General features: G+C 37.5%; 1 protein-coding gene across 1 annotated transcript in view; it reads right to left on the bottom strand.

Annotated features, from left to right (window-relative positions):
* The window catches only part of Trpc4 (transient receptor potential cation channel subfamily C member 4), a 196125-nt gene that overhangs the window by 40769 nt on the left and 132748 nt on the right, over positions 1 to 22608 (bottom strand). The window contains exon 4 of the mRNA XM_048341466.1: positions 10187 to 10523. Coding sequence (XP_048197423.1) covers positions 10187 to 10523 — 337 coding nt within the window. The remainder of the gene's footprint in view (positions 1 to 10186; positions 10524 to 22608) is intronic.

The raw sequence follows: 22608 nt of genomic DNA, 5'->3' as shown, positions 1-22608 counted from the left end.
ACGGCACAGTACATCCAGACAGTAAACTATTCATGATAACTAAAAAGCCTGAAGAGAACAAAGCTTGAGGGAGCTTCTGTCACAAAACATTTGTCCTGTTCCCACAGTGGGAACATGTCAACACTTCTCTGCTTATAAACAGATGACATGATTTCTCAGAGTTATGGTAGAAGCCTCATTACATACATTGATGTCAACAGGAAGCAGGGTCCAGGAAAAAGAGATCATGGTCCAAATGAGTCAGAGAATTTCCTTTTAAAATATTAGTATGGATGGCTAGAAATTTATTCTATTTTGATCTACATTTCCCATGATGTTTTTGCTCAGGCTATATTAGATCTGCCCTCAGGAGCTGACTGTGGTGATAAGATAGAGAGGGCTGTTCTCAGATGCTACCTTTAACAGTCTCCATTCCAAATTTGGGATGTGTGACTGCATAAAGAGATCACTTGTCTGGCCCTCTCTGTCTGTTTATCCTTATACAAATACTAAACAGCAAGTCTGAACAAAGACAGACTCACCTCATCATCTGTGGCATCCACTAAGGGTCTGTTATTGAAGCCTCAAAGCTGTCATGGACCAGACCTTAGGCATCTCTTTCAAAAAACATAACTGAGTTTCATGCTGAGTACCAAATCAATGAAGATTAAAAAGAACACAAACAACTCTTCCCTGCTGGAATTTTGCTTCATCTAGGTTTTCAAATCAGGGAATAAAAATTAAATGCAGTCTCTAGTCAGAATTTTGTCTCTGTTCAAAAGAAGTCACAATAATATATGCTGTTTTTCTCAGTAGAGACTCCCAGTGACTCCCAGTCACTGTGCTATGATGGAGAAAGTAACAGAGATGAAGGAAATTGCCTCCTAAATGGAAGTGGAAAGAGACTCCAGGACTATTCATTGTAAGTATTTGTGTTTCTACAAGTACATATTGGTAAATTATTCTCTGCTGGCACATATACTTGGAAATTGGCTCATGAGAGAAAAATGGAAAAAAAAACACAGAGGGGCTGTTGATGATAGTCTGATCTCTTGCCACCGTGTGCTCTTGAGGGCTAGGTGCATATGACAGGAAATGGCTGCTACACACGAGGGACATGGACATATGAAGGCTACAAGACCCCAGTGAGGGACTGATTCTTGGCCATAAGAGTAAGTAGAGAGACTGGAAGACAAGATACCAGGCACAGTTGCATCTCTGATTCAGAGAATCCTCCAGTGTGGAGGCATTTTGGACACAGCATCACTGCCTGTCACACAGGCTATGCAATAATGTTTAGAGATTCAGGACCCAAGAAAGAGTGATGAATAAGGTACTAGTTAAATCAGAAACACCTTTAACTTCTCCTTTTCATTAAAGCAAAGGGAGTGGACAGAGTCTTGAGTCCATGTTCTTCCTCTCATTCTAGTACTTGGGTCAAAGTGCAAGCAAAAGATGGATAATACAGGGTTCTGTTCTTCAAGACATGGGTAGGCCTTTGTTTGAAGTAATTATGAGTCCAAGTCAGGTGTTTGTGGCTCGTGCCTGAAATTCTAGCTACTCGGAAGGCTGAGATATGAGTACCAGAGTTCAAAGCCAGCCTAGGCAGCAAAGTTCTTGAGATTCTTACCACCAGCTAACCAGCCAACAGACAGAAGTAGTTGTAGCTCAAGTGATACAGTACCATTCTTAAACAACAACAACAACAAAAACCAAGTGAAAGCTTGACATTCTGAATTTAAGTTTCAATATTGGCACATATGAAAGAAATGTGGTTTTAAGCTGACTTTAGGCTTAGTTTTCAGGAACTCAACTTAGTTTTCAGGAAATTGATCTACTAGTGGTATTGGTAAAGAATAGAAGAAGGATATTTAATATAGGATACTATAAAGAGTGGTTAGATAAAACAAAACCATTTTCAGTTTAGGTTCTAATGAGTTGAATCTTCCCAGTCTACATGTTAGCTGAGTATGAAATTTGCATGAGAATTGACTATCCAATATCCTTAATGTTTTGAAGTAATTCTGCAAGGTCTAAATTAACTAACTGAGATGATAATTCAAATTCCAAATATGTTATAAAATTCAAGAGTGAATATGATTTTAATTAACAGACTGAACTTGAAGAATGACTAACTTAATGAGACAGTGAATACTGAATCTTATTTTGAAGATACTCAAAAGCACTTAAGCCTGAACATTGTTTGGATGTTGTTATTTTAACATTAGAGAATAATATAGGAATGGAGAAATAAGTATATATTAATTTTCAAAACTTTCATAAGATAGGATTCTGTCATAATTTAAGATTAGGATGATCCACTTTAGAAATTATGCTTATTTGGTATTTTAGGATTTAACTATAGTAACATAAAAATCAATCCAGAGACTTGTAGCAATGAAGTAACATTTTTAGTAGAATTGTATTGAATTTAAAATTTGTTATAAAATTTAAAGCAGAAATCACCTTTCCTACAAGTATTAGTAGCTGCTCAATACATTGTTTTGAGTAAGAATATCTTACTTTTTTTACTTTGAAGAGTACCACATTTCACTTCAGATAACATTGAATATATTTTAAATGAATTAGAAAAATGAAGTATATTTATTTTTATGTGTTTTATCAAATGGAAAAAAGTAATACACACTATGCACAGACACATGCTGCACATATGTACATGTCCACATATATGTATAGAAGATTAAAATAATAGTAATATCCTTGGGAACAAGGGAACTTAACCTTAGATCTTAGCCGCCCACAGAAGGAAAGCACAAAGGAAGCTGGCAAGGTCATACAAAAGTAATTTATTCCTTCTTCTGTGGAATAAATTGTATCTTTTCAGCACTAGAGTTTTCCATGGACTAGATTGGAGACGAGGGCAATGGTGATGATAGTAGTTGTGCTATAAGAGTGGTGGTAGTGATAGTACTAGTGTGTTGGCCAGTGTGACATTCAATATTACATTAAATCAAATGTGCATCTCAGTGCATGCTACACTTTAATGCATCTAACTCACCACCTTCTAATGTTTAATCTGTATAAAGACATAAGGAGACAAAGGTTCAGAGGAGTAGACATACTGGAATTTAGGTTCCTGGGTGGTTTTTGCAAGGTGTAGCTCTGTCTTTCCCATTTCAGGGTCAGTGTTTCATCTAGAACAATGGCTCCAGTTCTGGAGATACTGGAACTGCAATCTAGTAGCTACTATATATCAGCCCCTTAATCTTGGACACAGAATCTAACTTCTCATACTCCGTTCCTTCTCTGAGAAATAATATATGAACATAATTTAATATGGTTAAATGGAGTACAGTTACTGTGGAGTTTACAGTATAAAACATATTTCAATCCCTCAGTGTGGTATTTAATTCCAGTTTCTGAGAATATCATTGTTACTACCACTACTATTCTTCTTCTTCCATTCTAATATAAACATTCCTCAAATCTTTTAGCTTGACTCTTGGTTTTTTGGTATTTGATCCTCTTTTCCTATCTTGACCTTCATTCTTGGAATATTTAAGCCATGCTGCTGAGGATATAAGCATATTCTGAAAGTGCTGACTTCAGCTATACTGTGTTGGACTGTCCTTACATTTTTTATGGCCTAAAAGAACAAACTACAGCCCAGAACTAGTGGCTCACATCTGTAATCCTAGCTACACAGGAGGCTGAGATCTGAGGGTCCTGGCTGGAAGCCGGCCTGGGCATAAATGATCACGAGTCTCTTATCTCCAATTAACCATTACCACCACCAAAAAAAAAAAAAAGCTGGAAATGGAACTGTGGCTCAACTGGTGGAGTACTAGCCTTGAGCAAAAAAAGCTCACATATATAGTGCTCAGACCTTCAGTTCAAGATCCAGGATTAACAAAAGAATAGAACAGAAATAAGTTTGTCTCCAACATACAAGTCACTTACTCAGTACTTGTACTGTACAGAAAACAATTTAAACCATCCTAAATGCTGCAATGATGTTTGAGATTTTACTGTGCTAATGCTTAAAACTCTACAAAAGTTACTTAGGAATATTTTGCCCTGCTGGTAAATAGAAAAACAAAGATCATACATCATACGGAAATGCCCATCTGGCTTCCTGGGAATTTAATGTTCTTTTTAAATAACTGGATATTCTGTAGCCGTGTTGGTCTGTCTGTCTCTGCTGTTAGTTCACTCAGATTTGAGCACTCTGTTAAGAAAAAGAATGAATAAAAGCTACAGGCAAATTTCTTACAACTGCAAGAATATTTGGGGGGGCTACTTGAGGAGGCTAAGCAATTCAGCTGCAAGGGTGATATTATGAGTACTTGTATGCATATGACTGTAAAGACTATTAGACCAAAGATGAAAAATGGGAGCTGGAGGTGTGGCTCGGCAGAAGAGGGTATCTTCACCATGCTCCAATATCTAGGTTCACTCCTTAGCATCAAAAAATTAAAAATAAAAATGGTCACAAGATAGGAAGGATATAAATATGCAGCACTGTTGATCTCTATGAATGTCAAGAAGAGAATGTGATCACCATTTTTCATGCCACATCTTCCATTTGGCAAGCCTTGCTGAAATTTTTAGACTTGTTAATATTAACCTTTTAAAATATAAAGTAAAACACGGAAATGAGAAGCCAATGTTGCTAAAGAAACATTGCTAGAGAAGTATGTATTATAGGCAAGATGTATAATGTAGATATTATGAGAACTTTCTCATTTCATCCCTAAGAATTCAATAAGATCTATTTTAAACAGAGCATAGCTCTTTTCCTATAACCTATCTTTCCTTCACTCTTCTAATCATGATGCTTGGTATGCATAGATTTGCAAGCTATTTAATTGGGGAATCTTCATAGGTTTACACAACTGTCAATCACTTTAGCTGCCATTTGGTTTTCTTATGGGAGCAAAACACTCCCTGGGACATTAATATGACAACTGTCACCAAAGTTCCACATTTTTAATGAGAATTGTAATATATATATATATATTATTAACTCGATTACACAAGCCTACATCTAGAAGCATTATAAATTTCTAAACATATTTTTTGTATGTACAGGAGGATAAGTTGTGACATTATTTATTTGGTTATTACTTTAGTTAGAATAAATTCTAAGAAATATCCAAACAGGGTTTTGAGAAGGTCTGACAGCTAGGATAGCAATATTTTTTCTTTTGTGTATATTTTATTCCCCATTATCTCCAGTAATTAAACCTCTAGTTGTGATAAACCTGTGCATTGTATATATACATATACAATATATAAATATAACTATATTATATATTCATATATGTACAATATACATATAACATTCTAGTTAATTACATGTTCTTTTTTTTATGCTAGTCCTGGATCTTGAACTCAGGGTTTGGGTGCTGTATCTGAGCCTCTTTGTGCTCATGACTAGCACTCTACAACTTGAGCCACAGCAACACTTCCAGTTTTTCTTTTTTTTTTTTTTTTTGAGTAATTTATTAGAGATAAGAGTCTCATGTGGACTTTCTGCCCAGGCTGGCTTTGAACCACAATCCTCAGATCTCAGTCTGTTGAGTAGCTGGGATTATAGATGTAAGCCATAGGCACCTGTCTCATGTTCATTTTTATAAACAGAAATTTCTCATAGGAATATTCACTTATCTCATATTGTAGCATTTATTAAATGTCAAAAATCAATCATTGAATTATCCGCCAGAAAACTGGAAGTGGCACTGTGGCTCAAGTGGTACAACTGAAGAACTCAGGGACAGTGCCCAGGCTCAGGGTTAAAGTCCCCCTTAAAAACTCCTTCCCCCCCAAAAAAGAATAAATGTAGTTTACATGTTGACATTTGCAGGCCTCAATCAGAGTTTTTTCCCCTGTTATTTACATGCCACATATTTGTATAAAGAGAGATATGTTGTATAAATTTTGTCTTTCACAGCACTTGTTTTCTTTCATATGTGGAAGCTAGATCTAAAATACCAGGATATGATAAATTACACAGGTCTCTAGGCATTCACAGACAGTGAGACCAAAGCAGGAATCTCTTAGGATAGGAACAGAAAAGCACAATTTGATCATACAAAATGTTACTTATTGAAATGAACTCCAGGAAATGAAAATAATAGTTTGTTTTTCTTTTTTGCTGTATTTATTTTCTTTCTTTTTTTGTTTTGTTTGTTCATTTATATGTCTTTGGGAGTGTAAGAGGAGGCACAAAGATGGAGTGACAAAAGATAAACAAATGCAGCAATAGTGCTCACAGTATACTATATTGAAAATGAACTATACAACTTATGGGTGGCGATGGGAGGGAAAAACTGGGAGAGAGCAAGGGAAGGGGTGACATTGTCCAAAAAAAAAAAAATGTACTCTACCTGACTTATGTAACTCTGACCCTTCTGTGCATCATCTTTATAATAATAAAATATTAAAAAGTTAATTTTTCTTTTACAAGTTCTAAAGTAATCAAAAGTTATCTTTCTCCTAGAAAAACAATCAATCTTTGAATAAATTAAAAGTCTAAGTCACAGCTCAGCAGACCATAAGAAGAAGCAAGTTTACCTCCTGGCTCCAGGCTTCTTCTTATTCATCATATACTTTTTCTAGCGAAAACTTTCTCTCTAATGCTTGAAAGTACATATCTGCAATCAAGTCTCTATAAGCACATGGTTACAATAGTGCTTTAATTTTTCTCTAATTATCTGGATAATTGACAGCCTGAGAAGTATATTATGAGCATCAATTCACCTGCTTTACCTATTTCTCTAAAGAGAATCCTAACACAATTATCTATGATTTATCATCACCATTACCTAGAATTGTAGGTCAGAACGACCAGAATCACAACTTTGATGCCTACATTTAGATTTTTTTTTATATACTAAAAAGTCAGCTTGTCTCCAAGCATTGGCAAGAAGATGTCTTGATGTTGTTTGATTGAAGGCTCATTACCTTTATGAGAAGCAAGCCTGAAGTAAAAGCAATTCAAAAGGCCACTCAGAAAAAAAAAGTTACACATTCATCAATGATGCCTCTGTAGTGGGTTAGAAAAGCCATTGTAGACTGATTTCTAAAGGTACAATACAGAACAGATTTCAGTTTCAATGGTCAGTGTGGGGCTTCAATAGGAAAGATACTGACAGAACATAAGAAATACCTTCCTGACATTGTAATGAAAGTCAAGTATCTATTTGTGAGTCTGTGTATACTTCATATGGGTGAAACAGCAAAGATGTAAAAATAACAGAATTTTTCTCCTACCAAGCCTTATTTCTGGAGAAAGAGAGACTGATTTGAACAATCTTTAATATTACAGGAAATATTGATATTTCCTATGTAAAAGAGTGAAGCATTGTACAAAAAAAATAAGATGGGAGAAATCAAAGTGAGTGGCTTTCTTCAAGGGAGGTGTGATGAGTTGGGGTAGTCTCTGGAAATGCAAAATAAGTTGATTAAATAAAAATGAACAAGTATCCTTTTATACAAGATGGAGGTCACATGGGTAGAAGATCTAAGTCAGTTCCGTAAGACTTGAGGATGCTAAACAGAATTCCAACTCTGTCTATGAAATGAACACCACCATGCATTCTGATATATCATATCTCCTCCTCATTGGATAGTCAGTCGGTCTCCTTCGTATAACCATAGAAACATAAAATGGAAGAGCATAGAACTATCTTTTATCAGATTGAAAGACTGGATGAGAAAATATGGATATGGCCTTTTGTCTCTCACTCTTTCCTTTCCTTGATGGCTTTACCAACCTCTTCAGCTCCAGTGGTAGCAAATTTTTCTTCCCAATGATAGTAGCTCAACACCCCAGTTAATAGGACTCTAGAATGACAGATGCCATCCCCTTAGTCTTCATGAATGAAGTCAATGTCTTCATGAATGAAGACATTGTAACTCCTGAATTTGTGATGTCCTATAATTTCATAGACTTAAGAGATAGAACTCAGTGCCTGCATTCCAGTTTCATGCTTTTTTTTTGCCCCCAGAGCAGTCTAATAACAATGAAAACAGTTTAGAATCACTATGTAATCCAGCACTTAGAGCACAGTCTTAGTTATTAGGCATTCACAATTCATCAAACTTGCTGAACAGCATAATTGTGTAGAGAGAACTAAGTGTTAAACACTCTTTCTCATGTCCTGTTGTTAAACAAAGTGATTGTTCAGGTGTACATGTTTCTTATTCTGAGAAATAACTTTTCAGTCTAAAAATTATGAATAACTTATCCCCCTCTATTAGAATATCTTGAGGAAGTATTGCCTTTAACCATGCTTCTTTCTGTTTGAATTAAAATTTTCACAATTAAATTTATACTTCATTAACCAAGTAGTTGTGGTTTGGATATGGTTTGTTTCGGGCAACTCTCAAGGAATATATTGTTACAAATTTTACATGCAGAGTAATCAATGATTGTTACAATTTTATAAGCTATCCAAAGTTTGGAACTCCTTTTTTTATAGTACCATTTTATGTAATTATGATGGTGAGTTATTTCATTTTTTGTAACTTTCCTCCAGAAAACATTAAGTTTCATAGGGCCAAGAATTACTTTTTGCTTGTTACATTTTTGCTATTTTATATCACAATCATTGACTGCAGTCTTAATACAGCGCCACTGATAGCACAGATTTTAGAAATACATACACCATGCACTTATGGTACACTGTGTCTATAATATTTCTCTAAATGAAATGTGTATTGCATTTGGGACATCAAGTTTTCTGATATTCCACATAAATCCACAGTAGGAAATAACCTCCTAAACTTTCTGTAAGAACTGTTCAAAAGTGTATTTTCTATGAAGATAACTCATGAAAAAACTTATTTTTCATGTGAGAGAATTTAAATGGTGACAGTATATCCATCTTTAGAATCAACTACAAGGTTATAATTATTTTAGTCAAGAGTATATTTGCAGATGATCTAAACTTTTCTTCAAATTTAGGCAAGATTATACTGACTTTATATAATTCAGATTAATTAGTACCTACTCTGATCTAAAGTTGACTCAAGATTTAAAAAAATCAGCACATAGGTGAAAATCAAACCTTGCCATTGTGGAGCTTTTTCAATGCTACTACTCTGGGCATTTATAATCTTTAGATTGGAAAGTACACCTAGCTCAGAGTCAAAAGGCTATCTTTTCCTTTTGTCTGGATTTTCCCATTTGCAGTTTCCTCAGCAGTTCTGAGGTTAATCTAAACTGATTTCTGAGATTGTGAATCATGAAACTTTTATTTCTTCCTAATGAGATGGATATGATACCACAGAGGTTTAAGGTAATGAGCTAAATTGAGAAAATGTGATTTTTCCCTAGCAAACAGTAGGATACAGAAAAAAAGAATAATTAAAATATAAATTTTAATCATGGCTACAGTAACAACAACAAGAAGGAGAAATCTTATGTTTTACTAAATAAGATTTTCTACCTCATTATGATACTCAGCAGATTTAAGTTATTTCCTTTCTGGAATAAGGACATGAAGAGACAAGAAGAGATACCATGATGTTTCCTTCTTCTCATTCTGGCTTACTACAGAAACAGATATAAACTTAAATCATTTTTTTGGTAGATTGTTGCAACTATACATGGCTAGTTCTTCAGTGTAATTTGCATTTATCTTTTTTTTCATTCTTTCCCTTGCTATACTACATCTGAATGCAGGGTCTCAAGTTTGCTTAGCTTGCTTATTCAGCTAACTGGAGCCACACATCTAGTCCGGTTTTTGGCGAGCTATTCTGGAGATGGCCACTAGCAAACATGTCTGTCTGTGCCAGGTTTACACTGCACTCCTCTAGATCTCAGCCTCCTTGGGTAGCTAGCATCGCATGTGTGAACCACCCGCGCTTTGTTTATATTTATATTTTAGGAGGTTTGTTTTAGGAAAATTAGAAGCATGTTGGAAAGCCTTAAAAGTCAAAGAATAAAAAGGCAGAGAATTATTTGTAGGTGATGAATCCCTTGAAATCTGGAATTCTACAACTTAGGTCAGTGTGCCGCTTTTCCATGGGGCTGCGTTTGGTAGTAAGGACACTACGGCTTGCAAACCTTCCATTTAGCTGGAGGATCAACCCTCGGAAATAGCATGATCTGAACCGATTTGAAACATCCTTCTATCCCAAACATCAATACATAGTATTTGGTGAGCAACAAAATGCCATGGCAGCAACGTATTACTTTTTTTTTTTGGTATTATATTTTCTATAGTAACACATTTACCCAGGACCCACGGTAATATCATCCACTCGACGATGGTTGGTGGTGGACCTTGCCTGTTCAAGTCTGACCTGTCGATGTGTTGAGAGGCAAGCAGCAGCAGGAACAAAAAGGTCAAATAGGAGGCTGTGTGGCAGATAAACTTGATAAATGGCTTTCTGATGAACAGTCCAAGCGGGCTTTTAGGAGCTATCAGGTAGCACACAGAGAAGACGGGGAAAAGCAGTCCTATTATGAAACATGTCACCATCTTCACTGCCCAGTGTCTTCTCCTCCATCCTGGGAACTCATCGTACCAGCGAGAGGCGAGAAGCTGTTGACAATTGGGCTGGGCAACAAACTGGAACAGAAGGGAAAAGAAAAGGACAAAACAAAAAAACAAAAACCAAGTTAGTGGTCACACAATGGCTGCAGTTTATTAGCAAAAGCACAGAGTTAGCTTTTACAACATATGCTTTGTGTCACATAACTTCTTTTTTTATAATTTAGACACCCCCAAATGGTTAAGACATTTTATGAGTAAATCTCATTTATTGAACATCATTATGCTTACAAAAGGCACAGTGTTCTGTGATTAATGAAGCCCAACTAAAGTTAAAATATGCTCCTTGAAGAAGGGGAGTGTGGATTGCAGAATATAAATGTGCATAGATGATGATGATGATGAATAAAGTAGCTTACAAAAATATATATATAATCTTAGGGGAAGACGGCGGAGGAGCGGCTGAGCCCTGCAGAGCTCCCTCCGATATCGTAGTTTTCTCACCTCATAGAAACTGTTTCTCCGAGAAAGACAGCCAAAGTAAGTTCTAACAGTACAGGGATTCTGAACAGGAAGGAAAAATCGACTTTGCTGGTCTGAAAACACAGTTTTGAGCTCCGGGCGGCGTCCCGCCGCGGCGCCAGCGCCGGCTCCGGCACAGTGCCGGGCACAGCCCCCCAGCACTCCGCGCAGCTAAAGCGAGAAATACTCCAGACGGCAGCCGAGCACGGAGGACCTGACATCGCAGAGACAGCGTGAGTACCCCGCAAAAAAATAAAAATTATTCTCGCTTGTGCCCACAGTCCAGCTTCTGGAAGGCATCCCTGTCCCCACCGCCAGAGCAAAGCGCCATCTTTGCCACTGGCATAGGGTCAGACCAGACTGGAACTGAAGCGGGCCTGGGGAAAGCGAGGTCAAAAAAGCCATCTTTGAAAAGGGCAGGAGGGGCGGAATCAGTGAGAACCAGCTCCGCCCAGAAGAACGCCCCCTGCCCTGGTGGGAGGCGAGTCCGGGGCTTATCCAGAGATGCCCCGCCCTGCCCGCCGGAACTTCAAACTTAAAGCAAAAGCTGCGAGCAGCTACCAGGGGCACGGAAACAACAGACGGAGGAACAAACAGTTCCGGGGACAGCTAAACGGTCCCGTCACAGAGGAAACTAATTCCCAGCCCAAAACGGAGCTGCGTTCCATAGCTACCTATGCCAAAGAGGCCGCCTCCCTCAGGCAAGCAACTCTTAGTGGAGCAAAACAGGCTAGAGGCGCCACGCTCTGCTGAGTTCACAGTCTAGTCAAGTCCAGGCATCAAAGGCAGCGGCCCCACAGCAGACAGAGGAGCCACAGTTCCTGTGACTGCCCATGTCCCCATCGACAGAGGACGCCCAAGGCCTGCCTGCAAGCTGTGCGAACCTCAGAGACCCACGATTGCACCAACAGGGGAGAAGGTCAGAACAGAACCACCCCTTGCCAACTGAAATCAAGTCAAACCAGCCAATCAGGAAAATAGACTGCAGTCCATTGCAGGGAAACCAGAGACTGGTTTCTTTTTCTTTTCAAACATTTTTTTTTAACTTTTCTTTTTAATTTTTTCACACCTGAAACATCATTGGCTGTTTTTTTTTTGTTTGTTTGTGTTCCATTTTTACTGGTTTGTTTTATCAAGGTTTTTTTTTGTGTTTGTTTATTTGCTTGGGTTGTTCCTTTTCTGTTATTTTCCTTTTTATTTACTTATGCTTCCTTGTTAAATAATTTTTCTCTGTTTTGTGTATCTGTCTTCCAGTATTTTTACTTCATTTCTCTCGTTGCGTCCTCTTCCTTTAAAAATTACTTTCCTATAAATAACACCTACACCCTTTTCTGCTAACTCTCCAGTGTCTGTCATTTTATCAATGTTCTTTCTACTGATTCTACTCTTCTCCACATTTCCACATCACTGAAACTAAACCAAAATCACCACCCCCCCCCAATACACTTTACTCTATTCTCTTTACTACCTCCAACTTACCCTCCTGACTTACTGCCTGGATCTCCAGGTTCCATTGACTCCTGGTTATTGGATAGAGGATATCCGAGCTTAATACGAGTGAATAAAAGGGGTTCATAGAGAAAGCCAGTCCTAAAAGAACTTAATATAAAAACAAGAATTGCGTATAAGGTTGTAACAGTAAATAAGTAACTACTGAATACAGGGCCCAGGATCAGATGTTATATTGAAATTGTATTCTTTAGGAACACCAAATCTAACTTTATAGACAGGTATACAAGTTATCTGTATATAATTGTGAAATTGTAAGATTTACACAACAGTGCTTGGTAAGGGCTGCTTTGGGTCTTAAACAGTGCTCACAGGTGCTGGTAGACTGGCATTCCCAATTCAAATGGGCAGAAGAAACACAAGAAAGATGGCAAATAATGAAGTCTTATCCCCCACCCAAAACAAGCAGGAAGCAGAGCAGTCAATCAAAAACATAGAAGAAAACCCCCAAAATGCTCTACAAAGTTTACTGATAAACATGATAAATGAAAAGTTTGAATCTCTTCAGTCAATTATGTTAGAGCGTGAGGAGGCAAAGCAAAAATTAATGGAGAATTTCATGGCATCCACAAATAGAAAGATAAGTGAGCTTCAAGAGTCAAATGAAAAGATAGCTACCCAACTTAAAGATTTGAGAGACAACACTCAAAACCAAAGTAATGAAGTTAATGAAGTAAAGAAGTCCATACAGGACCTAAGAAATGACATGGAAATCATCAGGAAAGACCAGTCAGAAGGAAAAGAGATTCGAAATCAAGTAGCTAGCCTACAGTCCCGACTAACTGAAGCAGAGGATCGAATCTCAGGAGCTGAAGATTCCTTAGATTCCATGGAGAAAGATCAAAAATCAATACAAATCCAGTCCAAGCAACAAAACAGATCGCTACAGGAGATTCAAGACACAATCAGGAAGCCCAATTTAAGGATAATAGGTATTGAGGAAAACTTGGAGAAAGAGGTTAATGGGATAGGCAACCTATTTAACAGAATATTAGCTGAGAACTTCCGAAACATCCAGAAGGAAAGGCCTATACAGATACAAGAAGCATTTAGAACCCCAAATCGACCAGACCAGAATAGGACGTCCCACCGACACATTGTGATCAAAACAGCTTCAGCAGAGTGCAAGGAAAAAATACTCAAAGCTGTTAGGGCAAAGAAAACAATCACATATAAAGGAAAAGCAATCAGAATTACCCCAGACTTCTCAGCAGAGACCATGAAAGCAAGGAGAGCCTGGAATGAAGTATACCAAACTCTAAATAAAAATAACTACCAACCAAGAATTCTGTACCCCGCCAAACTCTCCTTCATAGCCGAAGGTCAAATAAAAGTCTTCCACAATAAGGAAAAACTGAAACAATATATCTCCACCAAACCAGCTTTACACAAAATCCTTAAAGATGTACTATACAGGGAAAATAATCAAGATCCCAACACAGACAGAGAAATGAACCCTAATTAGTAAACACTAGATCAAGAAATGGGAAGACACAGCTTTAAACAAGACAGTGATAATGAAAGGAACAAACGATCACCTCTCAATCCTGTCAACATTAATGGACTTAATTCTCCAATCAAACGACATAGGCTCATAACTCGGATCAAAAATCAAGATCCATCTTTCTGCTGCCTCCAAGAGACACATCTATCCAGCAAAAGTAAACATCTTCTAAAAGTGAAAGGCTGGAAACAAATCTATCAAGCAAATGGCCCCCATAAGCAGGCTGGAGTTGCAATCCTAGTATCAGACAAAATTGACTTCAAATTAAAAAAGGTAAGAAGAGACAAAGAAGTTTACTACATACTAGTAAAAGGATCTCTCCAACAGGAAGAAATAACCATCCTAAATATCTACACACCAAATGCAGGAGCACCCAACTTCATCAAACAAACACTACTGGCTCTAAAAACATTCATAGACCCAAACACAATGATAGTGGGGGACTTTAACACTCCACTATCACCTCTGGACAGATCAACACGCCAAAAACTGAACAAAGAAACCACAGAACTAAACAATTGCATAGACCAACTAGACTTAATCGACATCTACAGAATATTCCACCCAGCAAGGACAGAATACACATTCTTTTCAGCAGCACACGGAACATTCTCCAAAATAGATCACATCTTAGGGCACAAAGAAAATCTGTACAAATTCAGAAGTATCAAAATCATTCCCTGCATTCTTTCAGACCACAATGGAATAAAATTAGAGCTCAACTCATTCAGCCACCACAGAAAATCCCACAATTCATGGAGACTAAAGAACACACTGCTGAACCATCAGTGGATCATTGAAGAAATTAAAACAGAAATTCAAATGTTTATGGACTTCAACCAAGTTGAGGGCACAAAGTACCAGCTCCTTTGGGACACAGCAAAGGCAGTACTCAGAGGAAAATTTATATCTCTGAGTACATACATCAACAAACTGGAGAAACAGCAACTCAGTAATTTAAGGAAGCACCTTAATTTTCTGGAGAGAGAACAGCAAGCCAAACCCCAAGTCAATAGACGGAAGCAAATAATTAAAATCAAATCAGAATTAAATCAATTAGAGACGAAAAAAACCATCGAAAGAATCAACAAAACAAAGAGTTGGTTCTTTGAAAAAATCAACAAGATAGACAGACCCCTGGCAAACCTGACCAAAGAACGAAGGCAGCACACTCAAATAAACAAGATAAGAGATGAAACAGGTAGCATCACCACAGAAATAACCGAAATTCAGAAAATAATAAGGGACTATTTTGCAAACCTTTATGCCAACAAATTCGAGAACTTGGAAGAAATGGATGATTTCCTAGAAAAAATTGATACCCCCAAACTCAACTATGAAGACTTAAACCTTCTAAACAGACCCATATCCAGTATTGAAATAGAAACAGCAATAAATAATCTCCCATCCAAGAAAAGCCCAGGTCCAGACGGATTCACCGCAGAATTCTACGAGGCCTTCAAAACAGAACTCACTCCAATATTTCTCAAACTCTTCAATGAAATTGAAAGAGAACGTTCACTGCCAGACTCATTTTATGAAGCCAGTATAACCCTCATCCCAAAACCAGGCAGAGACTCATCACGGAAAGAGGACTACAGACCAATCTCCCTGATGAACATAGATGCAAAAATTCTCAACAAAATTCTGGCCAATCGACTTCAACAGGTCATCAAAAAAATCATACACCACGATCAAACTGGATTCATCCCAGGGTTGCAAAGCTGGTTTAATATATGCAAGTCAATTAATGTAATCCACCACATCAACCGGAGCAAGGTAAAGAACCACATGGTTTTATCGCTGGATGCGGAAAAAGCATTTGATAAAATCCAGCACCCATTTATGCTAAAAGCCCTGGAAAAACTGGGATTCCAGGGAACATTCCTGAATATAATCAAGGCAGTTTATGACAAACCAACAGCAAGCATAACTCTAAATGGTGAAAAACTAAAGCCATTCCCTTTAAAATCAGGAACAAGGCAGGGATGTCCATTCTCTCCCCTGCTCTTCAACATAGTACTAGAATTCCTAGCCAGAGCAATTAGGCAAGAAGAGAATATAAAGGGGATCCAAATAGGAAAAGATGAAGTTAAACTTTCTCTCTTCGCAGATGACATGATCCTATACCTAAAGAATCCCATAGACTCTACCCCCAAGCTACTAGAGCTGATCCAAAACTTTGGCAAAGTTGCAGGATATAAAATAAACCTTCAAAAATCAAAGGCCTTTCTCAATGCTAACAACCCGAAGACCGAGGCTGAAATCAGGAAAGCAACTCCTTTTGCAATAGCCCCCAAAAACATAAAATACCTAGGAATAACCTTAACCAAAGAAGTGAAAGATCTCTTTGAAGAGAACTTTAAAAGCTTGAAAAATGAAATTAAGTCAGAACTAAGAAAATGGAAAAACCTCCCATGCTCCTGGATTGGGAGGATTAATGTAATCAAAATGGCAATATTGCCAAAGGCTATCTACAAATTCAATGCAATACCCATTAATATCCCAACACCATTCTTTAATGAAATAGAGGAAGCAATCCAGAAATTCATATGGAACAATAAAAGACCTAGAATAGCAAAAACACTCCTAAGCAGAAAGAACAGTGCTGGAGGAATTACAATACCCAACTTCAAGCTGTATTATAAAGCTATAGTAATAAAAACAGCTTGGTATTGGCACCGGAACAGGCCTGAAGACCAATGGAACAGAATTGAAGACCCAGAATTAAACCCACAGAACTATGCCTACTTAATCTTTGATAAAGGAGCTAAAACAATAGTATGGAAGAAAGATAGCCTCTTTAACAAGTGGTGCTGGCAAAACTGGCTCAACACATACAACAAACTAAAACTAGATCCTTATATATCACCCTGCACCAAAATCAATTCCAAATGGATTAAAGACCTTGAAATCAAAACAGGCACCCTGAAGACACTAAAGGAAGGAGTAGGAGAAACACTTGGGCTCCTTGGCACAGGACAGAACTTCCTTAACAAAGACCCTGAAAGGCTACAAATCAAAGAAAGGTTGGACAAATGGGACTGCATCAAACTGCAGAGCTTCTGCACGGCAAAGGACATAGCTCTCAAGATAAACAGAAAGCCCACAGACTGGGAGAAGATCTTTACCGGACATTCAACAGACAAAGGCCTCATCTCTAAAATATATGCAGAACTAAAAAAATTACCTTCTTCCAAAACAAAACTGCAAAGAACCAATAGCCCCCTCATCAAGTGGGCTAAAGACTTACAAAGAAACTTCTCTGATGAGGAAATGAGAATGGCCAATAGACATATGAAAAAATGCTCTACATCACTGGCCATAAAGGAAATGCAAATCAAAACAACATTGAGATTCCATCTCACCCCAGAAAGAATGTCATATATCAAGAAAACTAATAATAACAATTGTTGGAGGGGATGTGGCCAAAAGGGAACCCTACTTCATTGTTGGTGGGAATGTAAACTGGTTCAGCCACTCTGGCAAGCAGTATGGAGATTCCTCAGAAGGCTCAATATAGAACTCCCCTATGACCCAGCAGCCCCACTGTTGGGTATCTATCCAAAAGCCCACAAACAAAATCACAGTAATGCCACCAGCACAACAATGTTCATCGCAGCACAATTTGTCATAGCGAGAATCTGGAACCAACCCAGATGCCCCTCCATAGATGAATGGATCAGGAAAATGTGGTACATTTACACAATGGAATTTTATGCCTCTATCAGAAAGAATGACATTGTTCCATTTGTAAGGAAATGGAAGGACTTGGAAAAAGTTATACTAAGTGAAGTGAGCCAGACCCAAAGAAACATGGACTCTATGGCCTCCCTTATTGGGAATAATTAGTACAGGTTTAGGCAAGCCATAGCAGAGCATCACAAGGCCCAATAGCTATACCCTTAGAAACACATAAGATGATGCTAAGTGAAATGAACTCCATGTTATGGAAACAAGTGATATATCACAGTTGTAACTACTTTCAACGTCCTATGTGTATGTGTAGTTTCTATTATTGATGATGTTTTGTATCACCTTCCTATGTTTGTACCTACACTATCTCTGTAATCTTATCTGAGTATATTGGAAACCGTGTTTACTGGTATTGGAAGTAGGAAATTCAAAGGGAATACCAAATTCGAGAGACACAGGGTAAAAAAAGAGAAATAACTACAAAAGCAATACTTGCAAAACTGTTTGGTGTAAGTGAACTGAACACCTGGGGGGGGGGAGGGAAAGGGGGGGAGGGAGGGGGGCATGAGGGACAAGGCAACAAACAGTACAAGAAATGTATCCAATGCCCAACGTATGATACTGTAACCTCTCTGTACGTCAGTTTGATAATAAAAATTTGAGAAAAGAAAAAAAAATATATAGAGAGAGACATATAAAAGCTTGGTGTACATGTCTGGTAAACAATGCATATATGACATGAAACAAAAATATTAATGTCACTACTTCTTGGTTTGCTTATAATTTCTTTGCTATAACCTCATGCTTGTTTTTCATATATTAAAATTTGTTATTAAAAAGGTAATGTACACAGCTGGGAGTATGGCCTTGTGGTCGAGTGCTTGCCTGGTATACATAAAGCCCTGGGTTTGATTTCTCAACACCACATATATAGAAACAGCCAGAAGGGGCACTGTGGCTTAAGTGGTAGAGTGCTATCCTTGAGCAAAAAGAAGCCAGGGACAGTGCTCAGGCCCTGAATTCAAGCCCCAGGATAGGCAAAAAAAATAATAATAATAAAAATTAAAAGGTGATGTACATAAGATTTACAGTTACACATACGAGGTAATTAGTATATTTACTTTTAGACAATATCACCCCTTCCCTTACTCTCTCCCAGGTTTTCTTCCCATCCTCTTTCACACTTTGTATAGTTCATTTTGGACATAGTGTCTAGTGAGTACCACTGTTGTGTTTGTTCAACCCTTTTCCCTCCATATGCTTGGTTTTTATGTCAATACTTAAATAGACTTTTACTGTTTCTATAAAATATTAAACATGTAATACTTTTTTGAATCTGAAAAGCAAACACCTATTTAACTTTGTTGAACAATAGGAAAAGCATACACAAAAAATATGATCACCAGAATGTGAATTTAATGGGAATTCTGAGTAGAAGAAACAAATTGGGTGGAAATAAATGCCAAATATAATCAATTATCACAAACAGAAAGGAGGCTTTACTTTACCGTGTTGGCATATTTGAGATGCAATGTAAGTATTCATTTATTTTAAGGATGAGGACGTACATAGGATTTATAAGTCTCTAGGTCTCTTCAAGGCTACAATATCTAGGAAATGGTGAAATGTTTGAATATCTTATCTGGAGGTTTTCTGCTCACAATCTCCTCAGTGGGACTGGCTGTTCAGTATTAGTTGAATTGAGAGAAAGTTTTCTCACGCAGATGGAATGGTTCAATGATGTTGGAGAAAAGATAGAAGAAGGCAATTCAAGGCAGACAAAGTAGAAGAGCAAGAGCCTATATGGTGGGAAAATCTGCAGTGGGTTTAGGGAATGCCTTTGTGTAGTTTCAACTAGAATAGAAAGTTAAATCCTTTGAAAGGAACTCATGAAAGTTCTGCTGGTATCCAAAAAATATATTTCCTCTACAAGGAAGAGGAACATTGGTTCCTCCATTGAAGATTCCCTCTTTCCCCACATTCTTCATTATTTCTCTTCTGTCCTTAAGTGTATGGACCTCCTTTTTTCCCCTTCTCCTTTATTTTATTTATTTATTTATTTATTTATTTATTTATTTATTTATTTATTTTGCCAGCCCTGGGCCTTGGACTCAGGGCCTGAGCACTGTCTCTGGCTTCTTCTTGCTCAAGGCTAGCACTCTGCCACTTGAGTCACAGCGCCACTTCTGGCCATTTTCTGTATATGTGGTGCTGGGGAATCGAACCCAGCGCTTCAAGTATATGAGGCAAGCGCTCTTGCCACTAGGCCATATCCCCAGCTTCCCCCCTTCTCCTTTATTACAGTGTATAAGCAACCAATCACAGGGCAAACAGAAAGAAGATCCTTCCTGTCTGAAGATGAGAAAAGTACTGGAGTGACTGAAAGCAGAATTCAATAGATGAGATGTTCAACTACAGTGGTTTCTAATATAACTCTTTTTCTTCATATTCACTCATCAAAGTAGTGGACACATAAACATGTAAAGACAGCTTGTGTTCCTAAGGCTTGAATCAAGAGAATATTCATTCTTTGTTGCCTTGGAAGTAATTGATTTAAATAAATTTTGAGATCTATAAAGTTACACTTTTTTATTTCAAAGGATGATTGTTTTCCCCTAAGACACAGTGCCTTCTTTTTTTGTCTGTTGAGAGGTAAAAAATCATCAGAATAATCAAGAAGAATCATTATATCCTTTATAAACATCAGATTAAATACTTCATAGTCGACAGGCCCTCTGCTGTACTGAGTTCAAAGAATTGCTTACCCAGGCATCGAAACATATAATGATTTTCTTTGTACATGCACAATAAATTCTAGTTTCCAGATTGGGAATCAATGAATAACAGCATAATATCAATATGAATGTCAGATATCTACATCATCAGAAGAACAAACAGTAAATAAAATCCATCCAGCAGAGCCACTGATGCAAGGAAAGGATTAAACTTCTTCAACCATTTCTAAGCCTAATTCAAAACTGCTTTGATAACTGGGCTGTGATGAGGAGTGGGCAGTAACGGGAGATTGGAAACAGTAGAGGCTATTTTAAACAAAAAGGAGAAAGTGACAAATCCAATACTGAATGCAATAAACTTGACATCAAATGCATTGAGCTTGACAAAGAAACAAAACCCATTTAGGTGGTCAGAAGGTTGAATCAATATACAATGTTCTTTCAAAATCACAAAGGACAGTGGTCGGTGCAAATTCCACACCATAATTCTCTGAAGGCATATATAAAGAAGTGTTTCAAATCATTATCGAGAATAGGTGAAAATAAAAACAAACATTTCTAGATGGCTACCTAGATGCTTTCTTAGAAATGAACAGAAATGTGGAGGCAGAAAATTATATAGTATTGAAGGAACCACACTGGACTATTGAACGATTCCTTTTGGTGAATAATGGATGAATATGGTAGATGCAAAATTTGGTCCAGATCACAGGCATCTGAGTAGGCTTGTTCTCCAGTCTCTAATGAGCCATTAACATTTTCTGCACAGAAAATTGAAATATTCTGAAAGGGCATTCCATTCTTAATCAAAGTCTCCTGGAGAGATGCAGTGAAAGATTGAACTCCATTCTGCTATCATCCATTAGGACAAGGATCCAGAAAAGTAAAGGAAGATAAAGGCATGTGAATATTAACTATTCTTATGAGATAAAATGCCATAGTTATTCGTCTCTGTCATCGCCTAATAATTTAATAGCTAGAATGTCTATTTATGAGAAAATTAAGTGGTACATGTTCTTGTAACATAACAGAACAATATTATGCTGTCTTTCCAGAATCAAAAGCTGATGACATAGCAATTTATCCATACCTGTAGTATACGAGAAGGGTTATATTTGTTTCAAATATGTTGGATCATATACATGGAAAAAAATTAAATCTACGCTTGAGTCCTCGATTAGTTTTCTTTGAGTTCTCTGCTGTGTTTTTCCCTCTCATGAAATCCTTTACATCTCTTTAATGACTGACAGCTTTGCAGACTATTCTTGGCTGACAATTTTAATGGGCAAAATGATCATCTGTAGTTTTTTTCTCTTTTTTAATTGAGACTAGAATGAGACTAGCTTGTCTGCAATGTAGGAAAAAATATTTCATGTTTTGGAAATAGAAAGACTCACATAAAAACTTGCCCATTAGCATGTTCCATCCTCTCTGAGTGGCGTGCCCACAGAGGAGACAGTGAACAACACCATCGGTAAAGGAGCCAAAAGGAAGCTTCAGTTCCTCCTAAGTCTACCATCTTTTGACACTATTTGTCACAAAGCAGGAAAGAATAAAGACTATAGAGTCTGTTACAAAGAAATTATCCTTTGGTATCATTTTAAATTCTTCCTTATGCAATGGTCACCCACGTCTTCTGACTGACCACTGTTGGCATTTCTCCTTGTCAGCTCGTTTCTGGAGACCCTTTGCCATATCTCTAATTTAGGTCCCCAAGAGATGTTCTTTCCAACAATCCAAAGAAACATTTGTGAGAGAAGTAATGCATCACTATCTTGTGCTTATCATCTTTTTGTTTGTTTTTGGATCTCCAGTTGTCTTGTGAACACAAATGTTGCCTTTTCTCTTCCTGGTCTGTATAACTTGGATGAGAATGCCACCTAGAGAAAGTAGATCCTAGCATGTATGGACAGATCATGACACCTGGGTGTAGGATGATTGGCAAATAAGGAATTAACTATTGCATTGCAGGGAAGTAGCTCCTAACAATTTAAATCTATAACTGTCAATAGAAACTTGACCGATGAGTCAAAGCAACTGAATGCTAAAAATTAATTTGGTAGTAAGCTTTTGGACTTAAGGCCCTTCCTTTTGGAAGTGGAAGTGTAGCTCAAGTGGTAGAGTATCAGCCATGAGCAAAAAAATCTAAGGACTTTTCTTGTGGATTTGATCGTTTTTTATTATAAACCGCTTCACT

Source organism: Perognathus longimembris, chromosome 3 (genome assembly GCF_023159225.1).
Source record: "Perognathus longimembris pacificus isolate PPM17 chromosome 3, ASM2315922v1, whole genome shotgun sequence".
Lineage (NCBI taxonomy): Eukaryota > Metazoa > Chordata > Mammalia > Rodentia > Heteromyidae > Perognathus > Perognathus longimembris.
The sequence above is the reverse complement of the archived record's forward strand: the minus strand, read 5'-3'. Positions and strand labels throughout refer to the sequence as shown.